Source organism: Telmatherina bonti, assembly GCF_933228915.1.
Source record: "Telmatherina bonti genome assembly, chromosome: 11".
Taxonomy (NCBI): Eukaryota; Metazoa; Chordata; class Actinopteri; order Atheriniformes; family Telmatherinidae; genus Telmatherina; species Telmatherina bonti.
In genome coordinates, this window is record NC_136629.1 from 19018868 (window position 1) to 19033769 (window position 14902).

General features: G+C 39.3%; 2 protein-coding genes across 2 annotated transcripts in view; one reads left to right on the top strand and one right to left on the bottom strand.

The window, feature by feature from the left end:
* The window catches only part of cdh23 (cadherin-related 23), a gene marked incomplete at both ends in the record, with an annotated part of 158298 nt that overhangs the window by 16976 nt on the left and 126420 nt on the right, over positions 1–14902 (bottom strand). The window contains 3 exons of the mRNA XM_079249389.1: positions 59–280; positions 14030–14257; positions 14367–14495. Of these exons, the coding sequence (XP_079105515.1) occupies positions 59–280; positions 14030–14257; positions 14367–14495 (579 nt within the window). The remainder of the gene's footprint in view (positions 1–58; positions 281–14029; positions 14258–14366; positions 14496–14902) is intronic.
* vsir (V-set immunoregulatory receptor) lies at positions 1543–12601 on the top strand. The gene is made up of 7 exons (XM_079249390.1): positions 1543–1756; positions 7685–8083; positions 8256–8306; positions 8398–8508; positions 8738–8765; positions 9325–9500; positions 11067–12601. Exons 1-7 carry the CDS (start codon positions 1669–1671, stop codon positions 11102–11104), a joined length of 891 nt encoding a protein of 296 aa, XP_079105516.1. The 5' UTR covers positions 1543–1668; the 3' UTR covers positions 11105–12601.

The window sequence follows — 14902 nt, forward strand, 5'->3', positions numbered from 1 at the left end:
ATTTTATTTCTGCTGTTGCTTGTCCCTCGTCTGTATTATAACATTTTTATTGTTTCACCGTGATGCTGTTGATGTTAAAGGTCTCAATCAGGTTGCCCTTAGCGATGGCATATCTCAGGGTTCCATTCAGACCCTCATCTGGGTCAATGGCCGTCACTGTAGCAATCGTTGCTCCAACTGTCTCTGGTCCCTCGCTCAACACTGTGACGTACTCCTCCTCAGGGAATTCTGGGGCGTTATCATTCTCATCCACAATATGGACATAGATGGTGGTTGAGCTCTAAGGGAAGAATACATTGATGAGAAAAGCAACAACAGCAGTATCCGTTATTAATGTCCAAATTCACCATGGCTACTGACAAAATGTCAATCCCCTGCAGCAACAGAGTCATTGGGTCTTCAAGGGAGGTCAAGCCTTTGTGCTGCCCTTTATCATAGTTGGGATTCATTCTTGGGACAAATGTAATCCAGTGTTACATTTAACAGAAAACTGAAGGAAATATCAGAAACAAAAGCAAAGTCTAAAGAGTAAGTGAGCTCAAGAGTATTTTCCATCAATACAGGAAAATATAAAATTTAACATGATGGTACCAGACCTCCTGTGTGCAGGAAATGACCAATATATATGTATGTTATTCAGCCTCCATTCCAAATTCCTACATGTTATACCTACACCATTGGAAAGCAAAGATTCTTGAGATTTGAAAAATGCATGGCATATAACTTCAGGCTGAACCACATCTATAGCTTCAGGAAACACTTATTTCACATGAGTTGACAATGTAGTTTATCTTTGAAACCATACTGTACTTAAGTAGCAGATCCTTCCACAAGATCTGTCCTATTAAATCAGCAAAAGGGTCCAGTAAAATAGTTGGTCCACAATAGATCCTTTATCTAGAAAAACTTGTTTTAGACAAAAAAAAAACTTCAAGATTTTAGCGTAGTGATGAATATTGGAATTATTCCACAAACGCTGTAGCCACGACAACCACAGTGTTTTTTTTTTGTTTTTTTTTTTAGTCTTCTGAAATAGGCAAGTCAAAGTCTTTGCATTCAACAGCATGATATGGTTGCAGTAGTATCACAAAACCTTACAGGTACAGTATGTATGTAGTTTACAGCAAGTTTTTTTTTTTTTTTAAAAACTACTCCAACTACTGTGCAATGATCCAAAGCATACCCTCCTCTTTCCCATTTATGTCCATGTCCTATAGTCTATTTGATTTGTAATACTTTTGGAACTTCTCATGGAAAGCATCTGGATTTTCAATTCCAGCTTGTGTGATCGGATCCCATCACATCTCATACTCACCACAACAGAATCCTTCTCTCAGATTCATATTTAATAACTGTATTATTCTGATCTGAACATAGGCTAGCTACTATATAAAGAGGCAGAAGCAGATGAGAAACATCTCCGGGGTGGGGGAGGGCGGCTGACAGGGAGGAGTCAATCCTGTAGTAGACTATCACGTTGCAACACAAGTCAGACTGGCAGCACAAGGAAGTTAAGAAGAAATAAACAAATTGTCAGTCGCCTCTCTGCGTTTCGGGGTGCAGCGGTTGAACGTGAATGAGAAGAAGCTGAGCAGGGTTTAGTCAGCGGGGACAAGAGGAGGACAGCCTGAGACCAACACCGTCCTGCTACTTGTACTGGTCACAGCCATGCAGTGGGGATTATCCCGTCGGACAGCTGTGTGGGAAGGAAAGTCCATTTTTTGGATTTTCCCTGTTCTGTTTGTGACAGCTGGAGGTAAGAACGGATCGATACGATCACTCTGACACCTGATGTTTGTTAAAGCTCGACAGACTGGATGTTGTCAGCTATAAACAACAAAACATTTGAACAAAAAAAGTCAACCAAAGTGGTTTGTTCATCACTTCAAATAGAATTTTTTAAACGCATACCTGTAATTAGAAACTTAATTTCCTACTTGTGCAGATGGTGTTATGAAACATGACAGATACAGGACGATTCAGCCCCGTTTCAACCACGTTTATATATTTATTTCTTCAACTTTCTCCTTCCACAGTTACTGGCGTGTTTCTTTAAAACTTAAAGGGCTGAAAACTTTCCACTTTAAAAAAAAAAAAAAAAAAAAAATTGTTTTGAACATCTGGTCGAGCTCCTCCCATGGCTTTTTGTGAATAAAATCTACTTTAAACGCAACAACAAACAGCAGCCCAGTTGCGGTACTAAGACTTACCAGTCCAGAACTGTGGTCAGCTTTTAAGTAAAAAGAGAAATGCCTCATGGCTTTGGTGACCCAAGTTCTCCATTTGCTTAATTGCTGCTTCGTTTTTTATAGGAATTCGCTTCCTTGGAAGCCGTAATCAAATGTAGGGTTTTATTCCAGGACTTTGCAGGCTGGGGAGGACAGAGGAGAAGCAGCTGCTGGCTCAGTGGGCGCACATGGCTTCACGATGAAAACTTTATCAGCTTAAGTCTGTTTGCATAGGCTGCTTCACTGACTTAAGATGTTTAGCTTCGGATATTAAACATCTGGCTGACACATTCTAAGAAATAAACATAGAGCAATTTCTTTTCTTTTTTAAATACTTTTTGTTTTAATTAAAAAACAGTGATTTGGATTAATTGACCCAGACCATATGAATGTTATGTAAGCAGGGTTTCTGAGCTGTTCTTGTAGATCTCAGAGACTTCCAGGCTGCATTGAAAGACTCAAGAACAGTTTGAGTGCCCTCTTTTCAGACCTGTTATTTCCTTTTTTTGCAAACAAGTTTCCTTCTTTTCAGCCTATGATGAAAATATCTGTTTGTGCGACTGCCAATAATGGGTTTCCACTTAGCAAAAAAGAAAAAGAAAAGAGTGAAACCCAGCTGTAATCAGTCCTTCTTTTCCTCTCAGATAACCATTTGGCTCTTTGTGGAGGACAATGGAACAGACTAACATGGTCAATGAAGGGTTCAAAGTGGGACCACTCTCTCTTTCTTTGCCTTCTTCTCAAGTTTGTTCCCGAAGCTTGTGTTGGGTATTGATTCTGTCCTAAGTGAGTAAATCTTTATTAGGATACAGGTGTCCTTAGTCAATCTCATTGACAAGAATGGGCCTAAACAGGGAAAGTCAGTCAGTGCATGTGCAACAGTTGTGTGGGCACACTATGCATTTGCAATACAAAGACAATGTGGAGGAGGGAGAGTCCCTATTTGTGATTTTTGTTGGTATTAATATTACCGCTTTAGAGGTCTGTATATATGAAACTGCAGTCATGTTTACGTGCTGTGAGAATGATAAAATTACCATCAGTGACCATGTTGCTGGGAACAGTTTGTCTCCCAAACTGGTGATTCTCTGAACAGCTCAAGGCTCCACGGCATCTACAGCCTTGACTTTTATACAAGTGAATCATTAAAAAAAACAAACTCCAGCCTTGTAAACATATCTATTTAACTACAGTAAAAAAACAGTTAAGAAGATAGGACAATGGTGCTGACAGCCAAGCCAACTGGTGACAGTTAAATACATTTATTAAAGTGATGTAATATTGGACTTTCAGACATTTCAATGGTATATTTCAGCATTAAAATGAAGAAATACTGTTGTAATAATGTTGTAAATACTCTGCCATTACACAACCTTTTACATTCCAAAATGTTGTCAGTGAAGTCAGTAAAGATGAAGAAGAGGTGAAACTGTGACAATTTGTTCCCATTATAAAGTACGTTTAGCTCAGATGGAACGTCGGCTATTTAAAAACATCACTCACATGAGCCACATTATGGTCGGAACAGGACCTACTGACACGCTACCGCTTCCTTTTGTTTTAAGGTTTCTGAATACCAGATTGAAACACTTCCTGTTGCAGAATACACCTTCTTGCTTTTAGAGCAGAAGCTGTTACTGAAACTAATAGTTTATGTGTAGAGTGAATAATCTCCTGGTTTCATCACCCATGACGGAGGGTCTAAAAAGGGAGGGCTTTGGGGTGTGTGTCAGGAAGCAGGACTTGTGCTAGAAAATAAAAACCAGATTTACCTGTAATACATGTTTGGTGTGTTTTTTTATCAGATTGTAATGTTATTCCCACAAAATGGTGGCACGCATCCTTAAACTGGGGAGATATCAAGCTTTAATTAACATGTTGGAAAATAAGAAAGCTGTCAGTGCCAGCATGTCCCCAAACAGGTGGCACTAAGACCTAAAACAAAGGAGAGCCTGTGTCCTGGCCCTCAGGGGCTGTCGGGATCCTAAGTGCAGAGATCATGGGTGGAAACATAGATCTACAATAGACTCAAAACACAGATGTCTGGTGTGTGCAAGTCAATGAAATCCTCTCTGATCCACATACAGAACAACACTGGATGCCTGTTTGGAACCACATCAATACAGATCCGATGCTGACGCTGGTAAACGCCATCCACTTGGCATCCCAACAAATACTAAACGCAAGATACTTGCTTGATCCAAAGGACTCCTTCCAAAGCCTGGTCTTGTCAGTGAGATATCGCTGAAATATTTTCTATGTGCAACATGTGAGAAGGCAAGCTGAGCTGTTAGGAAGAAGGGCAGCAAGGGAGGCAGGGTGGGTGTGAAACAGGAGAGGAGAAGGACTTCCCCTCCTATTGTCCCAACACATTGGCAGGAACAGCCGGGGGACAACATTTTCACCTTAATCGCCCTCCATGATCTTCCTATTGCTTTTCCTAGCACACAATGGCAACAGTCTGATTCAGCATTCACACATAGGCATGGGCTGCAGAGCTAATATTCACTGACACACACAAATATACACACAGGATGCACACACGGCCTGTATAAAAACATGCACGACTAATCAAAGAGCAAAGGTCGTTAGCTGTTCAGCTACTGTATTTCCTCCCAGCTGAATTTAAATCAGCTGTCTGAAGCTGATATTGACATTAGGACTAAAATCATTCCCCTGCTTCCTCATTTATGTTCTGATTGATCCAGAAGGTTCCCCTGTTTGTGGTGCATGATCCCCTCGTACATGACTTGACATAACCAGTACATGACTAAGTCTAAATGAGTCCTACAGAGCTGCTACCATAACTGTCCGAACTGGCCTAAACTTTACTGGCGACTGTCCAACAGCTTTCTTTTTTTTTACTAAAACATCAACAATAACAAGAGAAGAATCAGTTCACTTTGTAATAATGAGAAAATTGTTTATCAAGCAAAAATGCTTAAATCTGACTTTAATATTTGGGGATTTGAATTCAAAACATTTGAAAATAACATATTTGATTGTGTCAAAGACAGCGATTTTAACAGGTACATTTTTTTTTACAGCTGTCTGATGATTTATAGACCAGATACTTGCTTTAAAAAGATCAGGACAAAAATCTGCAAACGAAACAAAAATGGAATTATTCAGCGGGATTAGTCATTATTCATCACCAAAAGGAGGGGGATTTGTCGAACTGTGAAATTGCCACACAGCAACAGCTGGAAATCTTCACATTTTAGGCTCTGAGGAGTCAGACAGGAGGAGTGGTGGCTTGCCGGAACAACTCAGGAAGGAAGTCCACTCCTCAAGCCAAGGCACTGACCACCCTCCTCCCTCACTGTCCAGATATACACGCCCACATGCACACACACATTTACAGGAAACCTGGGACCCACGGTGTAACAAGCTGGCATGCTTCTCCATCAATGCGGTCCACCCCCACACATATTTGTTTTTCACACGCATGCACTTGCACGCACTCTTCCTCTCCTTGATGCAGCATCTCAGAGGCTAAGCCACATTGCAATCTGTTGCACAAAAAGATTCATAATGATGGTGTGAGCTGCTCTGTTGTTTTTCATGGAAGGTATGCAGCAGTCATATCTGGCACAAGTGATTATGAGAGATTGTGTGCATTGTGTGTGTGTGTGTGTGTGTGTGTGTGTGTGTGTGTGTGTGTAGGGGACTGTTATGTAGACACGTCAGACTTGAGGCTTACTTTGATGGGTATTGTAATGAAACACACCTTTGGAGTTTACATTGAAGAGTTTAAGCTATTTACTGGTGCACTGAAGAAGCTAAAACAGGAAGTGGTTGAAAGCAGAATGTGTGAATACAAAAGGGAGTTTGTGCAATGTATAAGAAGTGTCTCACAGCTGTCTTTCTGGTTTCCTGAGGGTACATAAAAATGCATGTGTAACTAATGTGTCATTATTCAGTCACAAAACATTAAGGGACTCTCTGACTGCAAGCACTGGACAACATACACCATAAGTAACATTGCCTCAAAGAATCCCATGCAGCATCAGTCACATTTCTACACTGTCCTACTTTTAAGGGGTAAAATCATCTTGTACTGTATATATGTATATATATATATATATATATATATATATATATATATATATACATACAACTGCAGCTGTCAGAAAGGAACTGACAATTTAGCTCCCAAAGGAGGTTAGTATATTTGTCTTAGCCAGCAGACTCTGCGCTGTTTCTCACCACAGTTTGAATATTTACAATGAGGAGAAAAACTTTGCTGTCCCAAAGGCACAGAAAAAGTATCAAGCATCCAAAATCAGAGCAGAGAAATTGCTGGGCTTTGACTTTTAATTCCATGCCGAGATTGCTAGTTGCTATTTACATTGTGCTTGTGGGTATTTGTGTTGTGAGTAGTGGTGACAGGCAGGAAATGCATTCTAATTAACTTTAGCTTGTAGTTATTTTAAATAAACTGTGAGCTGTTCAGTCTTTCCCTAATTTGCCATTTTTTTCACTTTCTTTATTTAAAGTCTCCTGTATCTGAAACACTAAAAGAATGCTACAAGTTTCAAACATACAGCTGATGGATTTACGTTTGCTGGAAATTCTGAAGTAGTTTAGATTCTTCCATCATGCAAGCTTTTAGTTTTGCAAAAAAAAAAAAAAAAGAAAAACAAAAACACAGCAGCCACAGTGCATGACGCATTCATCATACTTAGTGATATAGTATTATGTTTACTCCTCCAAGCACTCTTCTGGTCATTATGAGCAAAGAACTCAGTCGGTGGCTCATCTGACTATAAAACCGGTTGGGGCAAATGGCTCCCCTCGCTGAGCCCAGTTCTGCTGGAGGTTTTTACCTCCTTTTATGAAGGGTTTCTTTCCTTTCCTCTGTCGCCCCTATGCATGCTCAGGATGGGGAATTTAGTCAGAGAAGATTCAGTGCAACCCGTTGGGTTTTCCATAACTAGATTGTTCATGAGTTTGCCTATTTGAACTGATTTGAACACAATTTATAAAATAATTGGTTTAAATTAGACCACAGTTAATTGGCTGGATTTGGATTGCAACTGTAAAGTGCATTTAAATGACCTTGTTGTGAACTGGCTTATATTAACTAAATCCACTGGAAATTGTAACTTGGAAAAACCAGCAGCTGTTGCTGCCACTAAAATAGAATTCACAAATATGACTTAACATTTTTACTAAAATACTCCCTCTGTGCTTCTGGTTATTCTTTGTCACATATAATCTATAAAAACAGGGGTTTCCCCCCAGGATTGAGCTTTGGAGAGCCTTTTTCTAATTTCCACTGCTTACAAATCCATCTTCTCGCAGTCGCAGCTGTTTGAACCTTAGCAGAAGCCAAAAAGACAACATCTGTATCTCTAAACTAAATTGTATTTTACTGTTATAAAAAGCAAACGTACTGTTAAAAAGGAAGTCTCATTTATTTATTTCCTTCCACTTTTGTCTTATCTGTCCAGCTAAAGACGAGGTGGCCCACTCCCACTCCACACTGGGTGTTTCTGCTCCACACCTGTACTACACCTGTCCTGAAGGTTCAACTGCCAAACTGTTGTGTGATCAGAAAGGTGCTGCCAAGTACACCACTGACGAACTGAAGCACAGCTGGCTTTTCACACCCCACAGTGACCAACACTGCATACCTGGGAAACTTCCAAGACAAGATCATTCACATAACCGCACCGGGTCAGGACTGCAGTATCAACACGATGACCATAAAATGTGGGTGACTCTGCAGAATGTGACTTCTGCTGATCAGGGTCGCTATTGCTGTTTGGTCCTGGAGATCAATAGAGGACATGGTCACCCATCCCTCGTGCAGAGGTCTCACAGCCACATTGTTCTTCAAGTTACACCAAGTAAGTATGAGTCAGTGTAAAAGTACAGAAATGTCATAACTGGCTAATTGAGAGCGTTAAATAAATATTTTTCATGTAATCTGTGAGAAGTCTTTCATTTGCATTGTTACCAATGTTACATCTATATACTGTATATATGAGGGGAAATTATTTGATTATTTGATCATTTCAGAGAGAACCGGCTTTTCAAACTGCACTGTCTGGAATTCCACACCACCTGGAGGTACGTGGTCTTAGTAAAGCCTTCCTAGCCACTGGATGAATATGCTGTTATCCTGTTTGTTTAACACACAGTCTCCCTGTTACTTCTCCAGGTTCTGTGCCCGTGGCTTTGGCTTTAGCAGCCTGCATCTTGGCTCTGCTCTCTCTGCCTCTTATTCTGGTGCTTGTCTACAGACAGAGGCAAAATGTCCAGTCACACAGACGTATGTATGACTAAAACACACAAACAAGCACATACACAACTCATTTCCATCTTTTTGCTGCAGGTCAAATATAAATTTCTTACACTGGGGTACCCAGACTGTTTGTTCTCACGCATGTTTCCTGTCAGTGAGGTCGATTAACTGTATTTCACACAGTAGGAAGCACATTCACAGACTGCTCATTCACTGTTCATTCACAATGGCCCATTTCCTGTTTCCTCTCTCCCAGGTGCACAAGAGCTGGTGAGGATGGACAGGTAAGCTTTCCCACAATCTGTAAAGCAGCTGATCTCACAATCCAAACTAAGTGTTTGTAGTGACACTACACTGTTTCAATGATTTCACTGTTGTTACATTATTATTAACTTCTTCTTTTTAACATTTCAACCATTTGCTAAAAACATTTATTCTGTTTATTCTTGTCCAAAACAAAAGGAAAACACAGAGAAACATCCTTCTCTGGCCTTTTTGTTAGTGTGGATGTTAAAGGGTTAATCCCATTAAACTAACTGTGGGAAGTCCATTTTGGATTTATTTATAACAGTATGATTCCTGAAGGCTGTCCCCTGTGACAATACATCCACATGTGTGTACTTCATATACACACAAAATATTTGCTGTAGTATTTATTTTCTGTAGTATTGCTTTAGTATTTAACTTTCTGTAGTATTGCTTTAGCATTTATTTTTCATTCCATGACAACAAACACCAAACATAACAATGATCACTGCTAAATCTGCGTTGAGCAACAGATGAGTTTGGCTATTTCTTACTTCTCTTTCTTGTATGTTTGTGTGTTTCTGTTTGTGTGTTCAGTGAGGCTCAAGGCCATGAAAATCCAGTGTTCCTCGGAGGATCACCCCAAATAAAGACCCGCACTGTGTCTCAGATCATGACTAGGCAGTCCTCTGAGACCGGTCGCCACTTGCTGTCCGACCCAGGAACACCCCTCTCACCCCCAGCACATGGGGACGTATTCTTCCCATCTGAAGGTAAAACAGACACCAAATATCTAAACGCTATGACACTGCAGCCCATACTTACAAGGAAAACTATGTTGAAGCAATTAATAAGATACAGGCTAGCACTGCTAAATGAGAAAGAGTTTTCTTAGCAGTATGTATTATGTTGTGAAGACAGTTCTCCCTGCCATCCCAAAGAGGAACTCAAACGTGAACATGAATCAGTAACACTACAGTCATTTTTGCTAATGGTTTCTTAAAACAGACTGATGCAAACTTGAAAACTGTTCTGTGTCTTAGATTTTCTAATGCAAAACCCCCGAAAAAAGGTTTTAGATAATTGCTTTCTTGTTTTATTCTATTTACAGGTTGTCCCAACCTTTTTTTCTATTGAGGCTGTGCTCTCTTAATGTACAACATTTAGGGAAAGTGTGAAACACGACAAGATGCTGAACAAGTCTGAGAGCTCCTGTATAGATTAAAGCACATAGCTAAGTGTTGCCCTTCATGTAGATACGTATACTAGTCCATTAGAGGGTCATTAATTACATTCTGTAAGAATTTCACACCATTCACATCACCTCAACACTGAAGTTATGTAAAAAAAAAAGGAAGCGCAATTAAATGTTATGCAATGGTGTTCCCACAACTTTGCCTATTTCAAAATCTACACGCTAATGTTACATGGTGAACCTGATGCATCAAAAACAAACATGACTTTATGCAACTTGCAGAAATAATTTGCATTTTGGTGGAAGCATTGGTTGCAAAAGTGCACAAACATTTCAACTGCACATCATGTTCATTTTGTTAAGGAAGAAAACACCCTGGCATAAAAACATAAAGACAACTGGGACTATGCCCGTTTTAGTTCTCTCTGTTTCAGCTTAAAGTAATATTGAAACATTCATAACTACTAAAGTGTTTTTCTACAGGCTCCTGAGGCACCTGTGCAGACATTCCTGGAATACTTGGATTGATTACACAGCTTCTTTGCTGCAAAATCTCACATGATAATGGGAGCTGTCATAAAACACAGGCAGAACAATAACATATATCACATCAAAGGCCCTAAACAGCTTGATACACAGATATAGGAAAAGGTTTATTTAAGCTTATACACAGATAATAAACATTGAGTAAAACTGGGCCATGCTATAGACTGAGACTTCATTCAGATGATGCAACAGTAGAACACAAATACTATAAATATTGAGCTTAAAAGACATAAAAAAGACTTATGTGCTTGCAAGGGAGGATTTTTTTTTCTTGCTAAAGCTCATTTCCTGTAAGGGTTTGCAGACATATTGCAGAAATATGTAACCTGGTTTCTTGTCTAAGGTTTCATGTTGTGTAGACAAAAGCCACACTTCATCTTTCTTCATCATATATTCTGACTTACTGACCTTCATCTTGCGGAATTCAACCAGCATCACTTCCCTGTTATCTTTAACATGTTGCAACTCAGACTCGATACCTTTTTGTTCTGCTTTTTGCAGAGTTACCAGCAACTTTTCACTTGTCAGCAACAAAACATGGAATGCTCATTTGTGTAGGTGGATGCCTCTCACAAACGTGCTCTTTTCTCTGTTTCAGACATCATCCCAGAGTCTCCTGACTTCTTGCAGGTTTAAAGAGCGGTACTGCCGCATGCATAGCTCTTACTGCTGACCTGGAAGCAGTACAGCGACTTTCTTCCTTCTCTCTGGCTTAAGTCATCATGGTCATCGTGTTCTCACCTCTACCTTGTCTCGAATGCAGGAGGGAGAGGAACTGCATTTTGTTTCCCGATACCACTTTCACCTGCAACAACAGCTCGGGGCCAAAAGTTAACTAAAAGTTGTGGTTTGCATCTGACAATCAGTCAGAACATTGACAAAGGCTCCTAGACCATCAGGTCTGGTGAGACCTTCCACCGTAATGAACGCTGTGATGTGTGCTAAAAGTGGGGTTCTGTCACGTAAAGGAGCAACAGACTTTGATGCATAGAAATAAGCATTTATTTGCTATGGTTGGTTGATTTAGGCTGGTGTGTACTCTGCACACCTTTTTAAATCCCCCCGCCCCCTAAAAAAAAACAAAAAAACAAACAGTACTGGTTTTTTGTCCATTCACTGTCACTGGTGTGTTGATATGCGGTTATAAAAGGACCCCCGCAGCGGTATGTAATGTATCACTGAATATTTGTTGATTGATCATGGGAACTGTAAACAAATGGGCTGATGGAATAAGTTCTAAACATTTACATCCCAGAAAACAAAACAGAAAACACTCTTTTTTTTCTGTTTTCAATGAACCACAGATGAGAAAGCAACTGGTGGGCTCGTCCCTTTCTTGCCGCAGTCATAAAAGGCAAACAGTGTATTGTGTTTATGGCATTAAGTTTTTTTTTTGAGAGTTTTTATTTGTTCTTGCTTTCTGTCACCTTCCCTCTTTGCTACCTCATTTACTCTTTGCTGTGTTCCAAATATGCTTCTTCTTTGCTGTACCTAGAAAAGTGAAGCACTGCACAGTGGCCTTCGATGTTTTCATAAAAATATCTATTGTAAAATTTGTTTTTGAGGGAATTTCTCATTTTTCAGCTTTAGTACAGCTTATCAAGTAAGAATGAAACGTTTCTCTCTTGAATGTAGCCTCACAGACACAAACTCTTAGACTAAGTTTTATCACTGTTTTTACATTATATTTCAGTTTTTCACTCTGATAATTTGGCTAAGAGATCAAAGATAAAAGATCACTGTATATATTACTGCAGTGCTGGTTTGACACAGTTAATGTATGAGTCAGTGGCGGTTTCTTTTCACGCTGAGGTAACTCATGCAAAGCTGTTGCTCTGTGGACATCATCTCAGTAATGTGTAGCAGGTCGAAAGGACAGGGTTTTCCATACATTAATGTTTGTCATAAAAAGTATTTGTGGTATTATTTGGCTCTGTGTGTGTGTGTGTGTGTTGGTGTATGCGAGCGTGTTCAAATTATAGACTATTGTTTTCATAATTACTTTGAAGTAAATGTCTGCGTGTTAACTTGAATGCAACTTTTGTTGATGTGTTTTATACTGTAAAAATCATGTATAAAAGATTTGTTGAGGATATATCTGTTTTCTGTATGGCATTTACACCGTTCTTTTATTAGCTTGTGTAATAAAGTGGAGTTCCCGAGCTCAAAAGCCTTGTGCCTCTTATCTAAAATCATTGTTCCCTTTAAATGGCAGCTCTCCAAACTGCAATAATACAAGGACATGTTGCACTCGCTATCGAGGGAGCTATCATAGACAGAACAAGGTTGTTCCGCTGGTGCATACTAGAGGAGAGAGGAGAGATAATGACAAAACTAACTTGGTTGTTTTATGTGAAGCTTGTGCCACCCATGGCTTAAAGATGAATGTATGACTTATGTGCATATAAAATTATTCTTGTATACACTTATGAACACATTTAAATAGTTCTTTTTAAGAAGAAGGTTTTTTTTTTTTTTTTTTTTTAAATATATATATTTTAACAGGAAAAGCAGCATTTGTCTTTGTCTTTAAAGAAATATGACTTGTGGCTTTCCTGTTGTCAAAACAAGGTGTTTCCTGTGCCTTCACAATCAATAAGCTTATACCAAAGACAAAAAAACAGCACTGCATTTCTTTTTTTTTTTTTTTTTTGGTGTGTGTGTGGTGTATGTGAAGTATGCTTGAACATATTTCATCTTTCTTTCTTTGTCTCATAGCTGCACCTAGCTGGTTTCAGTAGAGGAGGAGGAAGATGCATTTGGACCCTTTACTTGAGCACGGTCCTACAAAAGAAAGAAATCTTAAAAAAAAAAAACCACAGAAACACACACACAAAAACATCAGTTTGTAATGTTTGTTAGCATTGTAGTGTCTTTTGGACCTTTTCATATACAGTTTTGAAAACAGCAATGATGATCAGGTTATAATGAAGGGAGAAAAAAGTTGATTCACAAATGTATTTATACTTTTCAGAGTTTTCTGATTTTTGGATAAAAAAAATAAACACAACATAATATAAACATTTAATGATATGAAAACCAGGAAAGGATCTGTGAAGACATTAACAACTCCAACATATGAACTCTCAGCTTAATTACAGAGACAAGTAGGACACTTAAAGAAAGGGTAAACTTTAAAGGAAGCATAAATGGCAAATAAAAAATAAAATACTGTCTTAAAAGTCAAAGCAAGTCCGTATTATGCTCAAGCATAGGATAGGTTACTTTTCCCCATGAGACCTACTGTTGGGCTGAACTGGATGCTCAGGATCTCACAGACAGATTGTTTGTAACAGAGCTACAGAGAAAAGAAGGGCTCTGCTTCATGTCTGCTGCTCTACATGGTAAACGACACATTAGAACAGCTGAATCAGCGTTAGAAATGGACGTTACCCTCTGTGTACATTGCAGTGTTACAATGCATGTAGGAGGAAATAAAGCATTAATAAATTTACTTCATTTGAATTTGCCATCAATGTGATGCTGGAAAAAATGTTGACAATGTTGATATGTTTGCAGTACGTTTGCTGTGTTCTGCTTGTGGCTGTTCATGTTTCTTACCGACAGAGGCGGCGTGCCGTCATCCTCCACGGTGACAGTGAGCCTATATTCCTGCTGACGCTCTCGATCGGGAGGGGCCGGTCGTGTCACCATCTCCCCGGTGACTCGGTCCATGCGGAAGGTTAGGTCCTGGTTTCCAGCAGTGATGTAGTAAAACAGCATGGCGTTGGGTCCAATGTCACGGTCAGTAGCCATCACTTGGAGAACTGACGTGCCTCCTCCCACATTCTGAAAGAACGTTTAAAAAAATGCCTCATTTTCAGCCCTCTAGTGAAAGAGTTAAAAATCTTTATTCACCAGACAAACCTATCATGCAACAGTGTCAACAAATCCTTACCTCGCTTATGCTGACGTTGTAGCCCCTCTGGCTTTCAATAACAGGTGCATTATCATTGACATCCAGGATGTTGATGGTGAGTAAGTGGTCTGTGTATCTGGGTGGTGAGCCATTGTCAGTGGCACGCACCTGTAATGACACATATAAACTTTGATGTATTAGGATGTACAGCTCCATGTAGAAATGAAGTACATGACTGTTTGATGCCTGATTAGAGAATAGTTGTGCTTTTCAGATGTAACTGGACCATTTCGAAAGCTTAAATATAATGAAACATTTGAGTCATTACATAAATACTTACTTCAATGTCAAAAAATCAGTTTGTTTTCCTGTGAAAAGAGGGATCTATGCAAACAGATTGTACTGAAATGTGTCTGTGATCCAGTTCTGGTCTGAGAATGTGAGCCATCAATCTTATGAACTCAAAATATAAAACCGTTTTATTTAATTTTATTAATCTATTTAATTTAATGAGGACAATGAACATTAATGAACACTGTGTACAAATTCAATACAGTTAGTAATATGCTAGATTT

Coding starts and splice junctions, on each gene's coding strand:
- vsir (XM_079249390.1), top strand. CDS start 1,669: ATGCAGTGGGGATTATCCCGTCGGACAGCTGTGTGGGAAGGAAAGTCC. Junction 8,509..8,737: donor AAATGTCCAGTCACACAGAC/GTATGTATGACT, acceptor CCTCTCTCCCAG/GTGCACAAGAGCTGGTGAGG. Junction 8,766..9,324: donor GAGCTGGTGAGGATGGACAG/GTAAGCTTTCCC, acceptor TTGTGTGTTCAG/TGAGGCTCAAGGCCATGAAA.